The 26592-nt window shown below is 46.3% G+C and overlaps 1 protein-coding gene across 2 annotated transcripts in view; it reads left to right on the top strand.

Annotated features, from left to right (window-relative positions):
* The first annotated feature begins 1133 nt into the window (after positions 1-1133).
* Positions 1134-26592, top strand: part of LOC144688862 (gamma-interferon-inducible lysosomal thiol reductase-like) — a 57800-nt gene continuing 32341 nt past the window's right edge. Inside the window, exons 1-3 of one of the 2 annotated variants that reach the window (XM_078555855.1) lie at positions 1134-1212; positions 1475-1651; positions 22543-22617. In XM_078555855.1, the coding sequence (XP_078411981.1) occupies positions 1168-1212; positions 1475-1651; positions 22543-22617 (297 nt within the window). In that variant the 5' untranslated portion in view covers positions 1134-1167. The remainder of the gene's footprint in view (positions 1213-1474; positions 1652-22542; positions 22618-26592) is intronic. The other variant, XM_078555856.1, reaches the window with a different exon arrangement.

Raw genomic sequence — 26592 nt, 5'->3', positions numbered from 1 at the left:
GGGAGATTGTGGAACTCACTACCACAGGGAGTGATTGAGATGAACAGTATGGGTACATCTACCACAGGGAGTGATTGAGATGAACAGTACAGGTACATTTGAGGAGAAACTGGGTAAACTCGTGAGGGAGAATGAAATAGAAAGTGATTGATAGGATGCAATGAAAGGGGTGGGAGGAGGCTCATGTGGTGCATAAACACTGTTAGGCAGAATGGTCTGCTTTGCTGTAAATATTTTGTAATTCTATGCCACTACCTGCATATTTAAGGAAGGTTGATTAAGTGTTGCCAGAGCTGCCGCTGTCTCCTCTCTGGGTTGAATTTTAGCCTGGAGGTGGGGTCTATACCTCCTGTCATAAAAGGCAGGGGCAAGCCAGCCTCCACTTGCCCGGCTCACCCCATAGCCAATTAACGGCTTTCGGCCCCCATGTGGGAGAAAGCCCCACCCCTGAGAGTTGTTGACCAATCAAATTGGTCATCAGCACCCTTGTACCAGTAGCATCGCTGACAGTGGTGGCCACATCTGGGACTGCAGACAGACCCCTGAAGAAGAGGAGACAGTGTCTCATTGGGACCAGTCTGGGACCACCTGCTGGTGGGGCAGTGGGTACTGGGGTGGACAGGGCAGGTGGTTGAGAAATTAAGGTTTGGGGAGAGACCTCTGGTGGACACAAGGGGCCCAAAAATGCAGTACCCCTCCCAATTGCTCAACCACTGGTCGGCCAGGCTCACCTGCTGGACTGGGCACTTGGCGCCAGCCTCCAGCAACACAGGTAAAATCCCAGTGGTGGCAGGAGGCCCTTAACTGACCATTAATTAGCAACTTGAGGGCTTCAACAAGCCCATGGGCGAGCAGGCTGTCTGACAGCTCCACCAACGCTGGTAAAATTGTAGCAGGGGTGGGTAGGAGGCAGGCAATGGTGCCACTGCATCAGTGCCTAAGTTTACTCCCAAACCCCACCCCCCCAACCACACCAGGGGGCCGTAAAATCCTAGGGTGCAGTGCTGAAGGTCAGAAATTCCTCTGAATTGCTAAGTACATTGGAGCATTGAGTAAAATTATTTCAGGGTTAATGTGGTTTCTATCAGTAACTGGTGGAGTAACGATTATCTGTAATGATATCAGTCACATGCTAGAGAGGGTCAGAGTCTGGACTAGACTTCCAGGATGAAGCTTCTGGTGGAGTTGATAATTGTTCTGTTTCTTTGGGCTGTGAGTAGATTTTGTTTTGCTGCTTTATAAATGTGCTCATGTCTTGCGCACCAATTAAGTCAGAAATGTTGCCATAAGTTGAGTAGCAGGAGATTTGTCCAAATTACTGCTACCCCAGGACTGGTTCCTCCAGTGCTGGTGATCAGGACACCTGTATTCAATTATAGGGACCAGGATTATAAACTGTCTCTCTGTGGCATACATCCCACATCCTTATAAATCTGCAGAATCTCATCCAGTCTTTTCCTTATGTTGTCCGTAGGTTGAGAACAGGTCTATAACTGCCGAGACCAGGTTATTGACAGCTGTGCAGATCAGCTTATTCTATGAGACGAGCTGCCCAGACTGCCGTGATTTTGTGGTAAACCAACTCTGCCCAACATGGTTCAGGCTGAAAGAAGTGGTGAACATCACATTGATTCCATTCGGTAATGCTGAGGTAGAAGTCACAATATATTCAATGTAAAAGTTTAAGGAGTATTTTTTCACTCAGAGGGTTGGGGGGGTCTGGAACTCACTGCCTGAAAGGGCGGTAGAGGCAGAAACCCTCAATTCATTTAAAAAGCACTTGGATGTACGCTTTAGATGCTGTAACCTACAGGGCTATTGACCAGAGCTGGAAGGTTGGATTAGACTGGATTGTTCTTTCTCAGTCAGCATGGACACAATGGACTGAATGGACTCCTTCTGTGCTGTAAATCTTTCTATGTCTCTATGTTTTTTTATAGCCTCCCTGTCAGAACAAACTGCACTGAAACATAAAACAAAGAATTGTACAGGCAACTGGGAGTGACTTGCAGGCTGGAATCAAATCAAAGGATTTGGAGGGGTTTATGCGTAGAATGCCAGATATCTGGCAGTGAGCTACAGGCTGGTATCTAATCATAGAATCTTCCAGCCTGGAGCCATTTGGCCCATTGTGCCTGTGCTGGCCCTTTGAAAGAACAATTCAATCAGTCACGCTCTCCTAGCTTTTCCCATAGACCTGGCGATTTTCCTTCTCAAGTTTTATCTAATTTTTATTTGAATATTTACTATTGAATCTGCCTCCACCATTCTTTCAGGCATTGCATTCCAGAAACAACAACTCACTGTGTAAAAGGAATTCTTCCCATCTCCTCTCCGGCCCTTTTGCCAATCACCTTAAATCTGTGTTCCTCTGGTATAGCCTCTTGTACCATTGGAAACAGAGGGCAGAATTTTGCCCTTGTTGTGTGGACTAGGTGGGGGTGGGTGGGGGCGGTCAGGAAGCTGACCACCGCCTGTGATCGGGGCCGGACCACGATTACATGCTGTCGGGTCAATTAAGGCCCACCTAGCGTGAAACGCGAGTGGCAGCGCTCAGCACTGCCTGTGTGGGGAGGAGGGGAGAGAGGGGGAGCGCAAACTTTGCACATGCACGCGGGTGCGCACTGGAAAATCTCTCCGAGGCACAGAGCTGACTCAGGGAGATGAACAATTTTCAAAATAAAAAATAAAGATCTTAAAAATGTTATAAAACATGTCCCCTCATGTGACTCTGTCGCATGAGCAGGGATAAGTTATTAATTAAATTTTAAAATTTTAATTTTATTTTAATTTACTGTTGAAAACCTCATCCTGCCTGTGGATGAGGTTTAAAAAAAAATGTAAAGGCCACTTGGCCTTTTCGCCTGCCCGTACAACTGTAAAGTTGTTTTACGTTCAGTTGGGTCAGGCGCACAGCCGCCTGACAAGCTAAAAATTCAGCCCAGAGTAAATAAGGAGAAACTATCAAAACCCTTCATGATTTTGAACCCCTCTATTAAATATCCCCTTAACCTTCTCTGCTCGAAAGGGAACAATCCCAGCTTCTCCAATCATTCTGCATAACTGAAATCCCTTACTCCTGATACAATTCCAGTAACTCTCCTCTGCACCCTCTTTTTAACATCCTTTCTAGTGTGAACTCAATACTACAGCTGGGTCCTAACTAGTGTTTTATAAAAGTTGAACACGACTTCCTTTATTTTGCAATCTATTCCACTATTTATAAAGTCAAGGATTCTGTTAACAGCCTTAACTTGCCCTTCGACCTTCAAAGGTATGTGCACATACACCTCCAGGGCTGGAATTTTATGACCGGATCGCGGCAGGGACATGGCCATAAAATGCGGTTAACCATCTAAACTCCATTGACTTCAGCAGGACCGTAAAATCCAGGTTTTTGTTCCTGTACACCCTTTAACATTTTGAGCCATTTAGCTTATATTGCATCTCCTTTTTTTTCCTGCCAGAACGTGTCACTTTACACTAAATGGCATTAAATTTCATCTGCCATTTCTGCACTACCCCCTCCTTTACTGTGACATTGGCACCATCCTCTTCTTTAGTGACGCCAAATGTAAAGTTTTTGTTTACTTCCTCAGCACTGGCCACAGTCTTCACAAGACGATCTCCATTCTAATTTCTAATTGGCCCCTCCTTTCCTTTGACTATCCTTTTATTATTTGTAGGTTTATAAATGTTAATTTTTTTCTCATATTCTCCCTTTTCCCCTCATTCCCTTTTCAGCTCTCCTCCGTACTTTCTATTTTAAGCTTCTTTCTCTATTATTATGAACCTGACATTTACCATAAACCTCCTTTTTTGCTTTGTTTTATTCTCAATATCTTTAATTATCCAGGGATTCATAGCTTCAAATTCCCTTTCTTTTTACCACTAAGAATGCGTTTAGTCAGTACCTGAGTTATCTCCTCCCATTATTCAACAGCTGTTCTAAACCTTGAGGTTTTGAGTTGTGTGTTGGCAAATGATGACTATGTGGGAATGGATAGAAGACGGGCACTTCATCCACATCCCACATCATAGTCTGTTAATTGTTCGGTTTTATTTCTGTCCCAGCTGCTCTTTTACAGGTTGTCATGTCCTAGTCATGTATGTTAATAAATAACAAAAGGTTATGGTGATATAACCTGCTTGGCATCTATTCTAGTCTTTATATTAGAACTGGCTCAGAATTGAAACAAATTACTGTAAACACACAGTGTACTAGAGACAGGGCAAGCTGACACTGTGATCATTGTGCGCTGATCATAGACAAACAGTGCAGAAGGACATTCAAGTTACAAGGTTTAATTTACATATGTTAGTAACACTGCTTTCCAAAGGGGAAATGTTACAAACTAAATACAATTATTCTTATCTCTTTATTGATGTGGATACCAGGGACTGGCATACTTGGACACTGATGACTTGAGGAGCGAAACTAGGGACTAGAGATTCGGTACTGGGGAGTAGGGGCTGGGGATGAAGTATCTTTTTAGCTTGAGGCACACACACATCTCTGAAGAAATAAAATCTGCTTTATAACCCATTTATGTGCATTGCTCTACCCTCCATATCTTTACCACCCTCTCCCTTTGTTCTTACTCCCTATTTTCCATACCCCCACCTCCTTTTCCCTATTTCCCCTTTGAATCCCCAATTCCAGGAAATTCTGGTCTTTGCAGAAGGATTGAGAACCTGACCTTTATTAGGCCACCCCCTCAGTCATTTCTTTTTAGAGAAAACAACCCAGCTCTCTATATCCTTTGTATAATAAAAAGATCAAAACTATTCACAATACTGATCCTCCTCATGTGAATTCTGTGTTCTGAACTGCTTACCACAAGACAGGCTGGAACCCGACAGCACTGCAATTACCATTCTATTTACTTCTTACTTCAGATTTCATCCCCATAGCAATCTAAGGTCACATGGATATTTCTAGGAGCCTGATGATGTAAAATCTAGGAAAGCAATCACATCCCCCCCAACACACACACCGCGAAATATTCCCGAGTTTCATTTTGGTCATAAAGGGGACAATGAGCAAAAAGAAAATACGGGCCTTTCCCTAAGCACATGGGTCATCATAATATTCAAGACCTAGGTCAGCAGATTTTTCGGTACTAAAGGAATTAAGGGATATAGGAATAGTGTGGGAAGGTGGAGCTGAGGAAGAAGATCAGCCATAATCTTGTTGAGTTGTGCAGTTTGTTCTAAGGGTCAAATGGCCTACTCCTGCTCCTATTTCTTACACTCTTAGTTTCTTATGACTCCACCATGCTCATTGACAGTGACAACAGGCTCTTTGATGCCTATCAGTTGCACCAAGCATTTCTGCTGCATACCCATCAATCCTTTGCAAAAGCAAAATACTGTGGATGTTGGAAATCTGAAATAAAAACAGAAAATGCTGGGAAAACTCAGCAGGTCTGGCAGTATCTGTGCAGAGAGAAACAGGGTTAATGTTTCAGGTTGATGACCTTCCATCATTTCACCTGAAACATTGGGCGAAATTTTCCCAACCAGTTCACGATGGGTTTCGTGGCTGGTGGAGCTGGAAAATTTGGAGTAAGGCCAAAAATTGAAAATCGGCCATTGGGGAAACAGTTTGTCAGATTCCACTCACCACTTTCATGGCGGGTGGAGAGTAGGTTGGGTTTCTGTCTGATCAGTGGGAACCCCACTTGCATGCATTACTGTCTCATGAATGCCCATAAAAAATACTACTCGCGGAATCACGTAGCCTCTCCCAATCTACGCCACGTCAGTGGGAAATTAGACCAATCTGAAACATGTTCAGAAATAAGTGACAAGCAGCTGTCAGCCCTAATTCTGCTCCTGACTTCGAGGTGAATGCAACACTCAAAGCCGAGCTGCAGCAGACCCACTCCGGGTTCTCACTAAAGCCAGTGAGACACCACCACTGCTGGAGGTGTAGGCTTGCTCACCTCACTGGCTTCCTCCATTGTCTGGGAGGGTGTTATCTGGTTGACTCAGGCAGGGCAAGAACCCAGACAGAGACCAGCACAGTGACCAGGGTTTGGTGGGGTGGGGGGGTGGTGGAGTGGGGGATGGAGGAATGGGGGGGATATAAGGGAAGGAGACAGAGGAGACAATGGGAAAAGGAGGGATGGGAGAGTGGGGAAGGAGGAAAAGAGGCATGGGGGACAAGGGGCAAAGGTGGGGCTGGGGAGGGGGAAACAATGGCAGGCAGAGGGGTTGGGGGAGGTGGGGGTGGAAATGCTGGCAGGAAGAGGGGAGACTGAGTGTGGGGAAGCTGGATCCCAACATGAAAGACTGGAATGCAGACACAGGAACACAGGGGGTGCTTTGTGTTAGTTTGGCACAAGAAGGGTTTGCACAAAGACTCATGGAGGTGTGGGAGGGAAAACGATTGCACATGAAGGACGGGTTGCACAGAGACTCATGGAAGGGTGGTGGGAGGAGGCACACTCTGTTGTCAGCGGTCAGGAAAGAATGGGAGAACAAAGAGAAAGACAGTCATAGTCCCTGGTCTGGGGCCAAGTAGTCAGGGTGCCAGAGTGAAGTCAGCCCTGGGGCTTTGTGGGCAATGCCCGGTCCAGGGAGGGGCAAGGGCTGTCTGCTCCACTGGGATAAGGCACAGCTTGGTGTGCAGGGTGTGGTCATGGTCTTAATGTCGTTGGCCATGGTCTTGTCTGGCTCGGTACTGGTCCTGCAGATGGGGTGGTCAGGGTGAGGGGAGGCACCTGCAGGCTATAGAGGGGGAAGAGATAATATAGAGGGGGGTATGCGAAACTTTCCTGTGGAGGCTGGGGAAGAACGTTCGCCTCTGTATAAGACCATGCGCACAGGCTCAAGATGGGAGGGGTGAGGTCCACATTGGGCATTGGGACATCGACAGTTATGGGTTCAGGTGGGAGGGTTGGAATATCCACAACAATGACTATTGGATCCAGGATTATTGGGGGAGGCTGGAGAATAATGGGAGGGAGCAACACCTGCACACCGTGGGTTTTCAGGAAGATTGGAGGCATAGTGACAGGCAGGGAGGAAGGGTCAAAGCTGGTCTCAGAGAAAAGTCTGATCATCAACATCATGTGAAGTCGATATAATGGCAGAGGCTCAAATTGAAACTAGAAAAGAATCTGGAGAGGAATGGTTGGAGTCACTGTGGGAGGAGCGCAGGGCTACACTCGAGGTCCCCATTTCATGGGCAGCCTCAACTTGCTTACACTCAAAGCATTGGAATATGGCTAGAGATGAGAGAAACGTGGTAGGTCTCCTTGAGAAAGTTCCATTGGAGCCATTGACATTTCTAGGGCTATAACAAGAGACAGCAGCAGTCATGGGCTTCACAATACAGTCACTCCATTTCAGCAATAATAACAGGAATGTGAAAAATGGGAATGCAAGCAACCGTTAAGGAGGCACAAGTGCTGCATATATGGCAGATCATCAATGAAAGCCTCTAATGGTGTTTTTTCCACTTGGCTTGGATAACAGCTCAACGAGCATCCGTCATAACTCATGTGCACGTTAAGCGTAATCAGTATACCAGCTCTGAGATTGGCGGAATGATTTTGTAATGTAGTGCATGTTATTAATATCTCCAAACCTTTTCCAACCTCTGCGTGATTGAGATGTTAAGTGTGAGGGTTGGCATATAGGTCACCGCACTCTGCGAGTTTGCACCTCAGCTACAAGGCTGTATCAGTGACAAGGCTAGTAGCGCTAATGCAGCATGAGGCTATTACCGAGTGGGAGCTTAGCCATCTTTCCCCGTGATTCATTAGTCTGTTATATCTACCATTCCACTGAGAGAAGGAGCAAACAAGAATGGAGCCTGTGCTCAATACTACCTTCTTGATGGTGCTCATGAAATGGAGGAGGAGGAGAAGGGTCTGGCTCTGCCGAGCCCGGCTTTGTGAGGGGGCCCTGCCTGAGGGATCAGGGGAACCCCAGCAAGAACCAGAGGATGAGAAGGTTAGACCCGTACCACAGAGGCGACTTTCTTGACCAAGGGTCTACCAATGAAGGCTCTCCTACCTCCAAATGAGCAGGAGATAATGCCAAGCTCATCTATGCTTGTACAGAGATAGGGTGGATCACATCTGCCATATTCTGTGAGAAGATATAACGCCCCATGGAGTGGGAGGACATCCCTTGCCTGTGGCCCCAAAGGTCACCGCTGCGCTCAATTTCTTTGCCTATGGCTCGTTCTAGGGATCCACAGCGGACCTGTGCAGCATCATGCAGCCCGCCATGCATAAATGCATCAAGGGTGTGACAGGCACCCTTCACAGTAAGACTCATCACCACATGAGATTCACATGAAGCTAACCAGGCTGCTAGATTTAATAATCTGGCAGCTATCTCAGGTTTCCCTCGAGTTCAGGGTGTGATTGGCTGGACACGTGTGGCTTTGAGGGCTCCATGGATCAGCCCCTAATGTTCATCAATCATAAAGGGTTCCACTCCATCAATGTTCAGCTGTTGTACAATCAACGGAAGAACATAATGCATGTTTGTGCCTGGTACCCTGGGAGATGTCATGGCTCATACATCCCGAGTCACTCCCAGGTGCCTCCCATATTGGAAGGGTCTCAGTGAATACAGTGATGGCTGCTTGGGGATAATGGGTACCCACTGAAATGATGGCGCATGATACCCGTGAGTCATCCTCAGAGTGCCTTGGAGTAGAGGTACAATGAAGCGCACAGCTCCACACGATCCATAATCGAGCAGACCACTGGCATCCTGAAGATGTGCTTCCGATGTTTGGACTGCTCATGTGGGGCTCTGCAGTACAATCTTGAGAGGGTCTCCCGCACAGTAGTGACCTGTTGTGCCCTTCACAGGTCTGGCGCTTCAAAGGGGGTATCCCTGGACGGAGGGAGAAATGGAGGAGGCTGAGAGTTCCTCGGATGATGAAGAGCAGAATGGCCATAAACCTGAAGATGGAGATGAGGATCAGTTTCCACATGATGATGCTATCAAAGAAGCACAAAGTGGAAGACGTACACAAAACACATTGATAGCCACAAGGTTAGAGGGGGAGTAAGGTGCAGGCAATGGGAGAGGGCCACATTCCTCCTGTCCCTTAGTGCCATGCCATTGCTCAGAAAGGGACTTACAACCAGTCACATCGACAGCAAGTTCCGCATTAGCACTTGCACCTTCAATCCTCATGATTCACCAGGGCATGGTCTGTGCGAAGGTCAGTGGTGAACCCAGTATGCGTACACTCTGGGAAGTGGAAGTCAATACAACGGCGCTAATGCTGCATCAAAGAACTTGATGCAGCCGTGGTCACCTTAATGAGAAACGACAGCGGCCAGTGAGATATCATCATCTTGTCAGGTCTTGTGCTTTGCCACTACCACTGAGGAGACACAACCGTAGTTATCCCTTCAAGGCTGCTGAGCAGCCCTCACGCAATGTTGTCTCACCAGCAATAAACTCACCTAACTCACACTTCCAATAAAGATTTTGACACATCTCCCTGACATCACAGAGGGCTCCAGTAACTATCTTGAGTTGGCTTCACATCACATGAGTGTGAGGCTCACAAGGGAGGTGATGACTGAGTGGGAGGATGACTCACCCTCACTATAAGAGAACATATATATGAATATGCATGATGCCTTCAAATGATTAAACTATTCTCATTGACATCAAATGTATTTACAAAAGTCCGAGATTTATACTGTGATTGAACACCTGTGGCCCAGAAGTAATATTAATATAGATGGGTTGGTGGAGTGGGTGGTAAAGTGGCAGATGGATTTCAACATAGAGAAATGCGAGGTCGTACATTTAGGGAGATCAAACAGTTACAGGGATTACACAATAAATGGGAATATACTAAGAGGGGTAGATGAAGTGAGAGATCTTGGCCTACAAGTACACAGGTCTCTGAAGGTAGCAGTTCAAGGAGACAAGGTTGTAAAGAAGGCATATGGAATGCTCTCCTTCATTGGCAGAGGTATAGAATATAAAAGTAAGGATATAATGTTGGAATTGTATAAAACACTGGTGAGTATTGTGTGCAGTTCTGGTCACCACATTACAGGAAGGACGTAATAGCTCTGGAGAGAGTGCAGAGGAGGTTTACAAGAATGGTGCCAGGGTAAGAAATGTGTAGCTACGAGGAGAGATTGGATAGGTTGGGGTTATTTTCCTTAGAACAAAGAAGGCTGAGAGATGACTTGATTGAGGTGTACAAAATTATGTAGGGAATAGATAGAGTGGACAGGATAAAATTGTTTCCCTTGGTGGAGAATTCTAGAACCAGGGGACGGAGATTCAAGATAAGTGGCAGAAGGTGTAGGGGGACATGAGGAAGAACGTTTTTACGCAGAGGGTAGTGGGTGTCTGGAATTCGCTGCCCAAGTTTTTGGTAGAGGCAGAAACTCTAAACTCTTCTAAAAAGTGCCTGGATCTGCACCTTAAGTGCTGTAAGCTGCAGGGCTATGGGCCGGGTGCAGGAAGGTGGGATTAGAAAGGGCACCTGAGTGTCCTTGGGCTGGCATGGACAAGATAGGCCGAACGGCCTCCTTCTTTGCTGTAACTTTTCTATGGTTCTATGGTTCTAATTTTCCTAACCCCAACACTATGCCTGGGTGCAGCCCCGACATCTGCAGCCGAGGTAGAAACAGACTGCTGATTGTTATGCCCTGTTGTCTGTGATGACCTTGGCGGATGTCCTCTAGTGGCCTGAGGCCTGGAGTGTCAGGCAGATGCACCCTCTTCGGCCTGAGCAGCTGGAGTTGAGGGGGTCAAAGACAGAGGGGATTCTGAGCGGCTGGACACCCTGGGAGTGTCATGTGTGGAGGTCGCTGGGGCGTCTGGTGGACGCTCATCCTCCCTTTGGGTTCCCGAGGGTCCCTCCTTTACTCCTTGAGGCAAAGGGCCACCTGGCGAAGGTCAAGGTTTCCCGCCCCCTCTCAAATAACCACTGATGGGTCCCACCAATCCCTATAGCCATGGAGTGTAGGTCTGTGCATAAATCTGGCAAAACCTGCCAGACCAAGGCCTCCAAGGTGGTTGTCACCCTTCCCATGGTGGCCTTGAGGTGATGGCATGTCAGAGTCATGACATCAGACAGAACGCGGACAGTCTCCTCCATCCTTCGCTCTAGTCTGCTGAGTGACTCTCGAATCTCTGCCTGATGTTCCACTGCCTGTCGTTGCATCTCCAGCAATGTGTCAATAGCTGCTTCTAGAGGTTCATCATCTGACTGGGACTCAGTGGGTGCCTGATCTCCAGCAGTCCTCCGAGTTCCAGATACCTGGGCTGTCACTACCTCCAGCTGCTGTGGAGACGTGTCTGTTCTCCAAAAAGTGACACTGAGCCTGATCTAGAATGATGACACATTGACCTGTGTGTTTCTGGGTTGTTGGAGGGTGTGTGAATGTAGTATTGGATCTTTGTCAGATGGCTCCTCAGCATGTTCCTCTGAGGTTGGTTGGGGGTTGGGGGCTTATGCTGGCCCCCTCCTCTACCTGGACCTGCCAGTGGCTATAAGAGAGAGAAGAGAGATATAGTTCATGACCAGGCAGAATGCAAGATTGCATGTCACTCACTGTGAATGTCAGGGCTTGATGAGGTGATGGACCTGTGATCCATACTGGGTTGGTGGGAGAAGCTGACCTCGCCTTCCCCATATGAGCGATCTCTTTCCTCCCAGCCAGCTCAGCGCCATCCTCCTCAAATTTTCTGAGTTCCGTGATGTTGGCCGTTCCTCCTCCATCTGGGGTCTTTCCCTCCTGTTGTGGGCAAGCTTGGACTACATGAAGGCAAAAGGAAGGATTGTGATGAGAAGGGATGCAACAGAGGTTGCAAAAGATGCAAGCGTCCTGTGTGTGGTGACCACTCCCCAGAAAGGGCTGAGGATGGAGTTTGTCCAGCATGATAGATGAGATGTTGGTAATGTGAACATGTCCATGAGACAATCGGTGCTGATATGTGTCCCCCGCTAATATTGAGTGCGATCCCTGAAGAGTGGATCCCTTTGACTGCATAATGCCAAGATTAGAGTGTGAAATTGGAGTGAGCTGAAGGTTCTCTTACCCTGGTGGAGTGGATGAGGTAATTTTTGCTCTTCCTGCACTGGATGACGTTGTGGGGATGGGGGCCCAGCTGCACTGACCTGACTTGCTATGGCCTCCCAGGCCAAAGAGGTGAAGTTGATGTGCTCCCTGGAGCTATCTTTCGGGTGAAGCACATCTCGGTGTTGGTGTACTTCTTGTATTAATGCCTTGAGGGAATCGTGGCTAAACATTGGGACAGCCTTTTTCTTCATCTGCTGCACAGCCATCTCTGTGGGTCTCCTGGAGACAGCTGGGCTGGAGAGAGTGAAATGTGTATGCTTGGGTGGCATTTAAATATGGTGCCCAGACCTTCGACCCCATTAGGCAAGGGTGGGACAGACGAATCAATTCCAGACCCAGAGAGCTATATGCATAATTTATGAGTTTCCAAGCGCAAAATCGGGCACGATTTCCCGCCATTCCAACCAGTGGGAAATGTGCTGTGGAACCCACCCTCCATGTCACAGTTTCAAAAATGGAAAATTCCCCCATTAACTCTGTTTCTCTCCATCCATCAGCTATTTCCTGTAATACAAATGGAAGACCATAGACCATAAGACATGGGAGCAGAAATTAGGCCATTCGGCCCATCTAGAACCTTGCCTCTGGAGTGTTGGCACACATACTATCCCTTGGCCTTGCTGCAGCCCATACATGCCCAGTGACTCATCACGTGCAGATCCCACCTCTGCATTACCTTGTAAAATACACAAGGTGGCACTGTCTGAGCTAGTGGCTGCAAATGTCAGATTGTTCTTATCAGATGTCTGTCCTCACATTTCATCGTCAGACTGCACTGATTAACTAGGGGTTCTCCAAAAGCAGAAATGCACAAGGGGCCGGTTTGGGTTAGGCAAGGGGGTGGGTAGAAAGATAAAGGTGCATGGTCACACCACCTGCAGCTTGCAACACACACCAGGTTGTTGTATTTAAGAAGGCACATAAGGCAAGAAAATACTGTAATCCTGAATAATTTTAGCTATGCCTCAGTGATAGCCATGCCAATAATTTGGAGTATTGTTTTCTAAAGGGTTGGGGAGATGCAGCCTTGCTTGTCCCCCACTGGTCCTTTGCTACTCCCTCTTGTTATTTGCCACCTATTCCTACAAGAGAGAGGGAAGACTGTCAGTGAATCTGTTGTAATGTGTTTGGATGATGCTCCTGTCATAGCTGAATAGCTGGAACTATATGTGAGGCTTGCAGCAGTGGTAAGCATGTGAGGATGAAGTGGAGCATCAGAATGTCAGGGATGAGTCCAGAGTGGGTGAGTGATGGGATTGTGGTGCATTGAAGTTGCTGATGTGGTGGATGCAATATCACATTTGAAGATGCATTCATTTACTCATGTGGGGTCATTGAAATTTTTCTGGTGCTGTAGTCATGTCCTTAGGACCAAACTCCTTGCATTGACCTCTGGTCCCATTCCCTTTGAAGTGACTGTCTGGTCAGCCTCCTTGTCCCCTGTTGAATTATGACCTCCCTTGCACTGATTCTTCAATTGCTTCATCGGAGAATCCATGAGTCCTGTTTGTCTCTGGCCTGTTGTTCAATTGCTCCTCTTTTTCCTTCTGAGAATCACTTTCACAGAAGCTTCCAGCACCTTTTGCAGCCACAGTGCACCTTCCTTTGAAGAAGCGCAGGTTTGCTTCAATTGGCGCTATTCCCATAGGCTCCTTGCTGACCTTGCCACTCAGCAGCATGTATATCACTGAGCTACACACCACAATCATGTACATGAGCAGACAAGACAAAGTTTTCAAACTGTCTGCATTGTTTCCAATAGATCACGATTCCCATGCTCATTAGTGGACCTTATCCAATTTTTGGTACGTTATCTGTAGGGCCCCAGTCATCAGCTGAGAGAAAACAATCTGTCTGGCTGGAATTATTCATCCCTATTTCTATAGAATACTTGAGTTTATGGGGTGCACGTCCAGTAGTATTAAAATGATAGAGGGGTGTGTCCAGGATGAGATGTTAACCCAAGGCTTCATCTACTCTCTCAGGTAAATATTTTAAAAATCCAATATTTGGATGAAGAGTTAAGGAGTTCTTCCTGCGCACTGGCCAATGTTTATCTCTGACCCAAAACCTAAAAACAATTTGGTCACTAAATGAAAAAGACAGAGGGGAGAATTGTCCCAGATTTGCAATAAGTGTAGTAGCAGGAGGGAAAAAGAACGCTTTCCTTGCCGGCCAGAGTGGAGGCCTTTCACACCCTATCATCCCAATCCTGCCTCATTAAGCATGTATTCCTAGGAAACATGCCGTTTCATTGGCAGACGGCCTCTGATTTTCCCACCACACCATCACCTCACTCCATCCTCATGCCGAGCTCCGTACTTAAAGTGCAGCCGTGCGCACACCTCTCGGTGCTTCCAGCCCAGGACTGCTGCACACAAGACATGGCCCCGAAAGGCAAGCAGACTTCAGCACCCCCCCACCCCATGGTTTAGTGGTGCATCCCTCGAGCACCTTTTGGATGCAGTGGAGGCCCACCACAGCGTCCTGTACCCCTGCTCTGGGCTAAGGCCAGCAAGCAAGGTCACCAATCCAGCCTGGGAGGCAGTGGGAGTGATGGTCAGCTCCAACCCCCTGCAAAAGAAGACAGTCACCCAGTGCCAAAGGAGGATGAATGGTCTCATCTGTTCTTCCAGGGTAATTTAATCTTCTCATTTCTCTCAACTCACACACTCACAAACCCATCAGACACCCACAGGGATCTGACACCTCAAGGGACAACACAAACTCACACACACCCTCACATCTCCATCAGGCTCATACCCTCTCGAACTCATGTCATTATCCCATCCATGGCTCCGCTCACCACACAAACATTCCATGCAGTGCCATGAAGCAGTCCATGTCCAAATGCAGCAAGACCTGGACAATATCCAGGCTTGGGCTGACAAGTGGCAAGTAACATTCGTGCCACACAAGTGCCAGGCAATGACCATCTGCAACAAGAGAGAATCTAACCATTGTCCCTTGTTGTTCAATGGCATTACCATCACTGAATCGCCCACTATCAACGTCCTGGGGAGTTACCATTGACCAGAAACTGAACTGGACTAGCCATATAAATACTGTGGCTACAAGAGCAGGTCAGAGGCTAGGAATCCTACTGCAAGTAACTCACCTCCTGACTCCCCAAAGCCTGTCCACCATCCACAAGGCGCAAGTCAGGAGTGTAATGGAATACTCCCCACTTGCCTGGATGAGTGCAACTCCAACAACACTGAAGAAGTTGGACACTGTCCAGGACAAAGCAGTCCGATTGATTGGCACCCCATCCACAAACATTCACTCACTCCACCATTGACACGCAGAAGCAGCAGTATGTACCATCTACAAGATGCACTGCAGGAACTCACCAAGGCTGCCTAGACAACACCTTCCAAACTCACGACCATTACCATCTAGAAGGACAAGGGCAGCAGATAGATGGGAACACCACCACCTGGAAATTCCCCTCCAAGCCACTCACCATCCTGACTTGGAAATATATTGCCATTCCTTCACTGTCACTGGGTCAAAATCCTGGAACTCCCTCCCTAATAGCACTGTGGGTGTACCAACTCCACATGGACTGCAGCAGTTCAAGAATGCAGCTCATCGCCACCTTCTCAAGGGCAACTAGGGATGGGCTATAAATGCTGGCCCAGCCAGCGAAGCCCACATCCCATGAATGAATAAAAAATAAATGTGTCCTGCTCACACTCACTCCATCTGTGTTCATGCAGGAGAAGGTGGCTGACAACAGCAGGGAGAGAGGAGTGGAGTGACTCATAATAGACCCTTCACTCACTTTGAGTAGTGTGCCATCGTGCTGACTGGTGAGTACGTGGACTGTGCCTGTGGCGGTGGTGAGGTCAGCGGCGAACACCCACGTGAGGATCCTGCACCACGTCATCCCTCTCTTGATGCAAATATGACTGCTCTCTCTCCTGCTTTTGACTCTGCTGCCATTGTTATGACACAACAGTTGTTAAAGGATGAGTTATTTAAAATCCCAGAGGCAAACTTTAAACATCTGTCATGACGTATATTTTCAATTGGTAGGTTTTGAGTTGCAGTTCTAGATTCAGGAATAAGACCACCAGTTCTCTAGAGGTTTTTATATCAAACTAAATGAAACATTTATTAAGTTACAACAAATTAAACACATATACATGGCTACAAATTACGACTATCGTAACTTAACAAATTCCCAAATTAATCTCCACTAAGGCAACAATAACCAATAGACTTAAGCAGACACCAGGCCAAGCATTTTCACCTTACAAATTCAAAATGAGGTTCCTTTCAATTTGTCCCTTTGCAGACAGCTGTAGGCTTACAGGTTTAGATCTTACATGCTTCTGCCCTGCACACACAAACTTCTTTCTATTACACTCAGCCTTCCCCTTTGAATGTAAATTCTCATTGTATCACCAGGCCCTTTGAACCCCTTTTGTAGTACCAATTTTATTAGTATTATAAACATTGCTTGGTGTCTCCTAGCTAGGTGCAAGATTTCACTCCCACTCTTGAATGCTCTATTCAATAAAATGCAAATGTCCCCTCTACCTCTGTTTACATCTCAAAACTACTGTACATCAAAGTACCCAGACTAGCTGGCTTTAATCCAATTAACCCACACACAGACTAAACCTCTATTTAAAAAAAAATATTTTCCAATAACATTATATGCATTAATATCTCTTCTTAACAGCCATGCACTAATCATCTCTACTTTGGTTCACAGGGAGCTCTGCCAAGCAACCACCATCCTCAGCTAGCCAGTCCCTCAGCTCCGTCCACATCCTCACTTCCAGCCAAGAGGACACCTCCTCCATTGAAGAGCTGGAAATAAGCAGCCTGGGAGTCCCGTCACAGCGCTAACCCACACCCTCCACCAGCGCAGAGACACACCACCTTGGTGGGACCTAGATCTAGAGCAGATTCGGGTTCACAATCTGGTGGTCATTGCATGGACACGTGTCCGCAGCAGGAGGAGGCAGGTTCAGCTGAGCTCCCCGGCACTCGTAGGACTGCTGGGGAAGAGGCGTCTGTGAGGTCTGAGTCAGATGACGAGCCTATGGATTCAGCCTTCCAATTCATCGCGGAGAGTCAGCAGAGGGCAGGGGAACATCATGGAGAGCTGTTGGAAACCGTCAACAGAGTGAAGGAGTGCGTCTACCTGCTCTCTGATGAAATGGTGCCCACATGTGCATGCATGGTGGTCTTCATGGGAAAGATGGCAGATGCCATGGAGACCCTGGACCAGCAGAAGGCAGAGATGCACGCAGACCTGCACTCCATTGCGGTAGTCATGGGTAAGTTTGTGCAGTGGCAATGCAAAAGGGAAACAGAGCACCTTGACGTCCCTCTAGGTTCTCCTCCCCCTCAAGAAGTCCAACAGGGCCCTCAGAAACCTGAAGGGAGGAGGAGCGGCAGCTGGATACCCTGGGTCATCCACCCTCAAATCTCAGAGGCTGTTCTCTCCCTCCGAGTCCGCTTTGCCTGTGACCCCCTCAACCTCACCCTCTGTTATTGCAGAGGGAGCTGGCCCACTGGAGGACAACCAAAGTGAGCTGGGGCCCTCAAAGCCTCGGCTCTCCAGAGGATGCACACTAAAGTCATCAAAGGGAACAGCCAACCTTTGGATAGGCTGTCTCCACCCCTGCTGCGGATGTCAGGGCAGCACCTAAAGGTGTTAGTTCTAGAAAAGTTAAGAATTTCTGATCACAACTGGCTGCACAGGTGAACACATTTTGTCACTTTATGATCTGAAAATATATTCACTGTCACTGAATAATGTGTAATGGTCTCTTTCAACTTCAATGACAGGCTTCGCGAGTCCTCCCATTCCATCCCCCCCCTCCACCCCCTCCGACTAGCAGTTCAGCTGCACGCAGCCAGCCCACGAGTGATTCTGGAGGGAGAAGTGTGTGCATGGCAGGGCTTTCTGGAGCCCTGTTCAAGTTCTCTCCCACACACACAGAGCCTTTATCCATCACACTCATCTCAATGTCCTGAGCATTTTCAATGCTACCTGCTGGGCTTCTCTTTCAGTTGTCCATCTGAGCTGACCTGCATCTCCGCCCACTCACCAATCACACTCCCATGCAGCACCTATTCCTGCCCAACACAAATTTCCTTTCTCTTTTGGTTTTAGAAGCATAATGCTGGTAAAATTTGTCTTCAGCTCCCCTGTCCTTTCCCCTCCCCGAGCCAACCATGTCCTCTCCTCCATTACTGTCCCTGGAATCACCTTCCACCTCTTCACCGTCACCTACCAGCCTGAACCCCTTTCTTTTGGTGATATCCAGGTGAATGTGCACGTCCCCTACCTTCCCGAAAATCTCACCACCATCCACATTGACCTCCCAACCCTCCTCCTTCTGTCTCTGAGTCCCCACCAACCATGCTCGCTGCCCCTTCTAATGCTACTGTCATACATCACCCTCCCACCCTACCGGCTCACTCTGCCTTCCCTCATTCTCACCATTTCCTCCCACTATACCCACCCTCATTTCACTCCCGAGGAGGTGATCATCGGCTTCACAGATGCCTCCCTTGCACGTTCACCTGGACATTCCCCCCAACTTACTCCTTCCTTCCCCCTTCCTCTTTTCACACCCTCCTCCTTCCTCCACCCTCCTTCCTACACCCTCAATCCTTCCTCCATTCTCAATCCTTCCTCCACCCTCAATCCTTCCTCCACCCTCAATCCTTCCTCCACCCTTACTCCATCCTCCACCCTTACTCCATCCTCCACTCTTACTCCTTCCTCCACCCTTACTCCTTCCACCAACCTTACTCCATTCTCCAACCTTACTCCACCCTCCACTCTTATTCCTTTCTCCACCCTTACTCCATCCTCCACCCTTAATCCATCCTCCACCCTTTCTCCTTCCTCTACACTTACTACTTCCTCCACCCTTACCCCTTCCTTCACCCTTACAACTTCCCCCCTCCACACTCTTGCTGGACTCCTTCCTCCCTCCGAACTCGTTCCCCCCTCGAAGTCCTGCTCCTCCCTGAACCTCTTCCTCCACCCGAAGTCCTTCCCTTCCACCTTCCTCCCCAGTTGTTGTATTCTCCCCCATTACACATTCCTCTCTCCGTACTCCCTTCACCCTCCCAACCTAACCCCCTGACACCATCATTGTCCCCCTCCCAACTTCACCCCCGACACCATTGATCCCCCCTTCCCAACCTCACCGCCCCCTCCCTCCCCCACCCCCTCCCGGTAAACATTCCTCTCCCAGTCAAACCTACACTTCCCTCTCCTACCCACTTGATGAACATCCGTTGCAGACCATGGCCAAGGCTGATGTCCCGAAGCAGACCCTCAACAGTGACCTTCCACCTTCTGTGAGCTGCTCCTCCGCAGCGGAGCCATGTCCATGAGAATTCACCCAGCATGCGATGCACGTTCCTCCAGGGCCCCATTGCTGTAGGGCTCCAGCATCTTCTGCTCGTCAGATGTCCGCGATATGAGCAAGGTCCTGATGGTGATTCCCGACTTCTGCACGTCACACTTGTCAAGACTTGTTCTGCACCGACCTGTTTTCCTGCCGAAGTGGACAGTAAATTTGACGTGCGGGGATGATTCTGGTGAGCTGGGCTTATGTATTAAAATGAAGTTCCTGGCGTGCAATGGCAGGAAACGCAGCCCCGCTCTTGAAGGGCGGAGCAGACAATCGCAAACTGGTTTCACAATGTCATGAAACTGATTTTTGGTCTTCCCACCATATAGTCCATTCACACCCGTGCCAATGGGCATGGAAAATTCCTCCCAGAGTTCCGTTTATATCTTGACCTCAGGGCATCGCAAAGCATTTTACAGCGAATGAAGCATTTTTGAAGTGTAGTCATTATTGTAATGTAGGAAACACAGCAGTCAATCAGTGCACAGCAAGATCCCACAAATAGCAATGCAATAACAACCAGATAATCTGCACTTTTTGTGATGTTGACTGAGAAATAAATATAGGCCAGGAAACCAGGGATAACTTTCCTGCTCTTCTTTGAGATAATGGCTGTGAGATCTTTTACATCTACCTGAGAGGACAAACTGTGCCTCTCATTTGAAAGAAGGCACCACTTGAACAATGCTGCACTCCCTCAGCACCTCACTGGAGTGTCAGTCTAGATTTTTGCACTCTAGCCCTGGAATGGGGCATGAAGCCATAACCTTCTGGCTCAGAGGCAAGAGTACGACCAGTTGAGACAAGCTGACACCTCTTTAATATTTGTGGGATCTTGCTGTGCGCAAATTGGCTGCTGTATTTCTTACATTACAACAGTGACTACAATTCAAAAACTACTTCCTTTGCTGTAAATGTTTTGGGATGCCTGAGGTTCTGAACAATTCAATAAATTCAAGCCTTTCTTTTTACAGTAGTCTACAGAGCATGTAATCAGAATTAAAGCAAATTTGTAATCAGTGCACCCCCACAGCTTCCACTCGAGCAGCTGGCTTTCCCAAGTTCAAACCGTGACAGGATCTCAGTTTTAATATCACACTCATTCATATTGTCTCCTCTTAATCCTTTATTTAGAAATAGGACATGTCTCATTTAGCCCTTATTATGAATATGCCACCTAAATTCTTTCTGTGTCTATTTGTGTATGTATTTTAACATATTTTAACTACTATGCTCAACATAGGCCCATTGAACAGATTCCTCTGGGTGCCATACTTGAGGAGGGATGTGAAGGCATTGGAGAGAGTACAGAGGAGATTCACAAGAATGACTCCCGGAATGCAGAACTGTAGCTATGAGATTGATTGGAGAGGTTGGGACTGTTTTCCTTGGAGAAAAGGCAGCTGAGAGGAGACTTGATAGAGGTATTCAAGATCCTGAGGGGTATGGACAGGGTAAATAATGAGAAACTGTCCCCGCTCAAAAGAACATCAAGAACTAGAGGGCATAGATTCAAAATAATTGGCAAAAGGAGTAGAAGTGATGTGAGGAAAATGTTTTTCACCCAGAGGGTGATTGGAGTCTGGAACCAACTTCCTGAAATGGTGGTGGAGGCAGGTTTGATCAAGATATTCAAAAGGGATTTGGATTGCTACCTGAAAAGAGAGAATGTGCAAGATTACGGGGATAAGGTAGGGGAGTGGGATTAGAAGGAATGTTCTTTCAGAGAGCCAGGGCACACCTGATGGGCCGATTGGCCTCCTTCTGTACTGTAAAGGTTTTGTGATACGACATCGAGGGTCCCTACGGCAGGGCTGGAAGTGCGCTTGGAGGCAGAGAAATCACATAACAACTGGCCAGTTAGATATGCAGAGGCAAGGGCCCTGGCCAATCATGCAGCAGGGACAGGCAGGAAGTCACCAGCTATGCCATTATCTCATGGGATCAAAGTTCTAGTGCCAGATTTAAACATATTTGCCATCCAGCAGCATCAGTCTGCCTGTTTCTGAGGAGTTTGTAACCGTTGGATCTGCTGGTACTTACACAGCAACATTTTGTGACGAGATCAAGAGATTTTGCAGGGGCCTCATTCTGGCTGGAATCTGGATGCAATGAGGGTGTCACGGGTCTGTCTAGTGCAGCGCTCCATTGATCCTCAACCCACAGCCCATCACTCTTGACCAATCATCATTCACCCCACAGCTTACCCTCATCACCATCGGTCAGTCCTCCAGCAGACTGGAGCTGTCCCCAATGCCCATGACTTGCCATCCTTAATTCTCAACCTTCCCTCTGGTCATTTTCATGGCAATGCTTTGACCAATCAGAGTTAATCCGCCTGGTTTGAATTTAAACAAAAACTGTTCTCTGGTGCATTCTCCATGGCAATGCTTCTACCAATTAGAGTCCACTTGCTAATCAATCAGCACCCTCTCTCATGCAGTATAAATTGTTGTTCCTTTTAAAATTAGTATTCTTAAATACCTGTCCTGATGAGTGCAAGAAAGCTTAGGCAGAATGTCTCTATTTTTCTGCAATTCCCAAGTTCTGTACTACCAAATGACTATTAACCGACTTTCATCCCACAGTTGGGAAGCTGACATTTTGCCTCCCGCGCAATTAAGTGTCCCCGCCCACCTCATTTCCTGCTCCCGGGGGATTCACAAGATTTTGCCCATTATATCTGTCCTTTCATTTTCTCCTCTTAATCTTGAATCCTCTTGGGTCCCACTTTCCTTCCTTCTTCTTCTCCCATTCTCAGTCATGCCACTATTCATTTCTCTACTTTGGAAAAATTAATCAAATCCAAGCCTAGGCTTTTGGAAGATGCTGAGGCCTTCAAGGAGAAACCTGAATAAAGTCTTCAAAAGACACAAATACAATTAAGTTGGTGCATTTAATCATTGCTGTGATTTTAAAAAATTTTGCTTAAAACCTTACATTAGAAAGGTGACATATAGGAAGTAGATGGGACAGATGGTGTTACAGATGCATTTGTACATTCCTGTCTACAAATCACCTGACAAACATACAAATACTTTTATTTGCAGGAAATTCGAGAAGGCCAGAATTGGCAGTTCAGGTGTCAGCACGGAGAGACCGAGTGCCAGGGGAACATCATCCAGGTCTAATGACTTTGTATTGCAAATCATCCAGTCATTTGAATCATTAATTTCAACCATGCAATGCCTGTTTCTCAGGCTTTAACTGACCGACTAAGCCTCCGTGTGCATGCACATTTCCACAGCAAATGTCACAACTGAAATTGGCGCTAGTCCTTTGCACATGCAAATATGGGGCCGGTTTGAGCTTGCCCTGAGGCAACGGCAAATCACAGAAAATCCGGCCCAGGGCTTTCCTGTGGCCTTCAAGGTGAATGCAATACATTGAAGTTGTCAATTCAGGAATTGGGTGCAGCATGTGATGTATTAATGCTGCAAGTTCCAGTATTGGGTGCAGCACATGATGCCGTGTTCCTCTTGGTCCCACAGAAAGCCTCTCAGCCTTGCCAGCTCCTTCATGCCTTTTTCTCCTCAATATTGCCTCTTTATTCTTTACAGCTCCACATCGGCTCATATGAACGGGAAGAGGCCATTCAGCCTCTCAAGTCTGTTAAGATCAAAGAATTATTCACAGAATCATAGACATAGAGCCATCACAGAACAGAAGGTGACCATTCAGCCCATCGATTTTATGATGGCTATATTTACAGCAAAATAGTCAGCCAGACTGCCTGCTCTATTCCCATAGCCAAGCAGATTTATTTCCCTCAAATGTCAGTCCAACTCCCCTTTGAAATAATTCATCATCTCTGCTTCCACCATCCTTGTAGGCAGCAAGTTCTAGGTCATTACCACTAGCTGTGTAAAAATGTTCTTTCTCGCTGCCCCTGTATCTTTTTCCCAAAATCTTTAATCTGTTTCCCCAGTTCTTGTGTCACCAGCTAACGGGAACAGCTTCTCTTCCCTAACTTATCTAAACCCGTATACTCTTGTACACTCTATTAAATCTCCCCTCAATATCTTTTGCTCAAAGGAAAATGACCCCAGATTCTCCAACTTTATCTTGTAACTAAAATTCCTCATCATTCTGTTAAATATCCTCTGCACCTTCTCAAGGGCTCTCACATCCTTCCTAAAGTATGGTGACCAGAACTGGACACAATACTCTAGTTGTAGCCTAACCAGAGATTCAGAAAGATTCAGCTTAACTTCTCTGCTTTTGTACTCGATACTTCTATTTATGAAGCTGAAAATCCCCTATGGGTGGCTAACCACTCTCTCAATATGCCCTGATACCATCAAAGATCTATACATATGAACCTCCCCACCAGGCTCCTCTGTCCCTGGGCACTCTTTAGAACTGTGCCAGTAAGTCTATATTGCCTCTCCTTATCCCTTCTGCCAAAATGCATCACCTCGCACTTCTCTGCATTAAATCTCACCTGCCACTTGTCTGTTCCTTCTGTTGGCCTATCTGTGCCCTTTTGCAGTCCATTTATACCATCCTCACTGTTTGTCACACCTACATGTTTGGTATCATTGGCAAATTTTGAAATATGACTCAATAGCCAAGAAATTTAGATATATATATATATATATATATATATCAAAAATGCAGTGGTCCTAGCACTGACCCTTGGGGAACACGACTGCCTACCATCCTCCAGTCTGAAAATAACCATTTACCACAACTTGCTGCCTCTTAACCTTAAACAAATTTCTTATCCAAGCCACCACTGACCCCCTATTCCACGAGCCTCAATTTTGTTAACCAACCTTTTAAATGTTAATTTGTTGAACATTCTTAAAATCCATGCTGACAACATCCATTGGGAGATAAGGAATAGCAAAGGAAATAAGTCATTGGTGGGAGTAGTTTACAGGCCCTCTGACGGGAGCTACACTGTAGGACAGTGTATAAATCAAGAAATAATGGTAGCTTGTAAGAAACGTATTGCAATAGTCATGGGAGATTTTAATCTTCACATAGATTGAATGAATCAAATAGGCTAAGTTAACCTGGGCGATGAGTTCATCGAGTGTATTTGGGGCAGTTAATTAGAAAAATTCATTCTGGAGCTAACCAGGGAACAGCTGGTAATATATGATAAGACAGGATTAATTAACAACCTCATAGTAAAGGATTTTCTATGTAAGAGTGATCATAACATGATACAATTTGACATTCAGTTTGAGGGTGAGAAATTTGCGTCTAAAACTAGTATCATAAACTTAAATAAAGGCAATTATGAGGATGCGAAGAGAGAGTTGGCTAAAGCAGAATGAGAAAATAGGTTAAATGGTAAGACAGTAGAGAAGCAGTGGCGGACATTTAATGAGATATTTCATAACTCTCAACAAAGATATATTCCATTGAGAAAGAAAGGTGCTATGAGACAGATGCACCATCTGTGGCTAACAAAGGAAGTTAAGAATGGAATGAAATTGAAGGAAAATATATACATTGTTGCAAATATTAGTGGTAGCCCAGAAAATTAGCATAGTTTTAGAAACCAAAATATAATAAAAAGAGAGAAATTGGATTATGAGAGGAAACTACCAAGAACTATAAAAACAGACAGTAAAAGCTTCTACGAGCATATAAAAAGGAAGATAATAGCTAAAGTGAGCATTGGTCCCTCAGAGATTGAGACTGGGGAGTTAATAATGGGGAACAAGGAAATGGCAGAGACTCTGCATATTACACAGTAGAAGACACAGAAAGCAACCCAAGTATAGTAGAAAATTAAGAGGCAAAAGGTAGGGAGGAACTTGAAAAGAATCACAATCAGAAAATTTGGAGAAAAAACACTAGAAGCACTAATGGGACTAAAGGCTGACAAGTCCCCTAGATCTGATGGCCTGCATTCTAGGGTCTTAAAGGAAGTGGCAGCAAAGATATTGGATGCATTTGTTGTAATTTTCCAAAATTAATTAGATTCTTGAGAAGTCCCAGTGGGTTGGAAAACTGCAACTGTAACACATGTATTCAAGAAAGGAAGAAGACAGAAAACAGGACACTATAAGCGAGTTAGTCTAACATCTGGGAAAATGCTAAAACCCATTATTAAGGAAGTAGTAGCAAGGCATTTAGACAATCATTATACAATCAGGCAGAGTCGACATGGTTTTGTGAAAGGGAAATTATGTTTGACAAATTTATTAGAATTCTTTGAGGATGTAACAAACAGGGTGGATAAAGGGGAACCAGTAGATGTAGTGTATTTGGTTTTCCAAAAGGCATTTGATAAGGTGCCACATAAAAGGTTACTGCACAAGGTAAGAGCTGGTGGTGATAGATTAGCATGGATAGAAGATTGGCTAACTAATAGGGAACAAATAGTCGGGATAAATGGACCATATTCAGGTTGGCAAACTGTAACTAGTGGACTGCCGCAGGGATTAGTGCTGGGAGTTCAAATATTTACAATTCATATGAATGCATATCAGTGCATTGTAGCCAGATTTGCTGATACAAAGATATGTGGGAAAGCAAGCTGTGAGGAGGGTACAAAGAGTTAAGAGAGGGCAAAAAGTTGGCATATGTAGTATAGTGTGGGAAAATGTGAGGTTGTCCAATTTGATAGGAAGAATAGCAAAGCAGAATATTATTTAAATGGTAAGAGACTGCAGAATGCTGCAGTACAGAGGGATTTGGTTGTCCTTGTACATGAATCACAAAAAGTCAGCATATGGTACAGCAAGTAATTAGGATAGCAAATGGAGTGCTGGTCTTTATTGCAAAGAGAATGGAATATAAAAGTAAGGAAGGCTTGCTACTTGCTGTACAGGACGTTGGTGAGACTGCACCTGGAGTACTGTGTACAGTTTTGGTCTCCTTACATAAGGAGGGACATCCTTGCATTGGAAGCAGTTCAGAGAAGGTTCATTAGGCTGACTCCTGAGTTGAAGGGATCATCTGAGAGGAAAGGTTGGGATTATACTCATTGGAGTTTAGAAGAATGAGAGGTGATCTTATTGAAATATATAAGATTCCAAGGGGGCTTGACAGGATAGATACTAAGAGGATGTTTCCTCTCATAAGGGAATCTAGAACTGGGGCACAGTTTAAAAATAAGAAATCACACATTTAAGACG

Source organism: Cetorhinus maximus, chromosome 13, assembly GCF_964194155.1.
Source record: "Cetorhinus maximus chromosome 13, sCetMax3.hap1.1, whole genome shotgun sequence".
Classification (NCBI taxonomy): Eukaryota; Metazoa; Chordata; class Chondrichthyes; order Lamniformes; family Cetorhinidae; genus Cetorhinus; species Cetorhinus maximus.
Note: the sequence above shows the minus strand (reverse complement) of the source record. Positions and strands in the feature narration are given on the sequence as shown.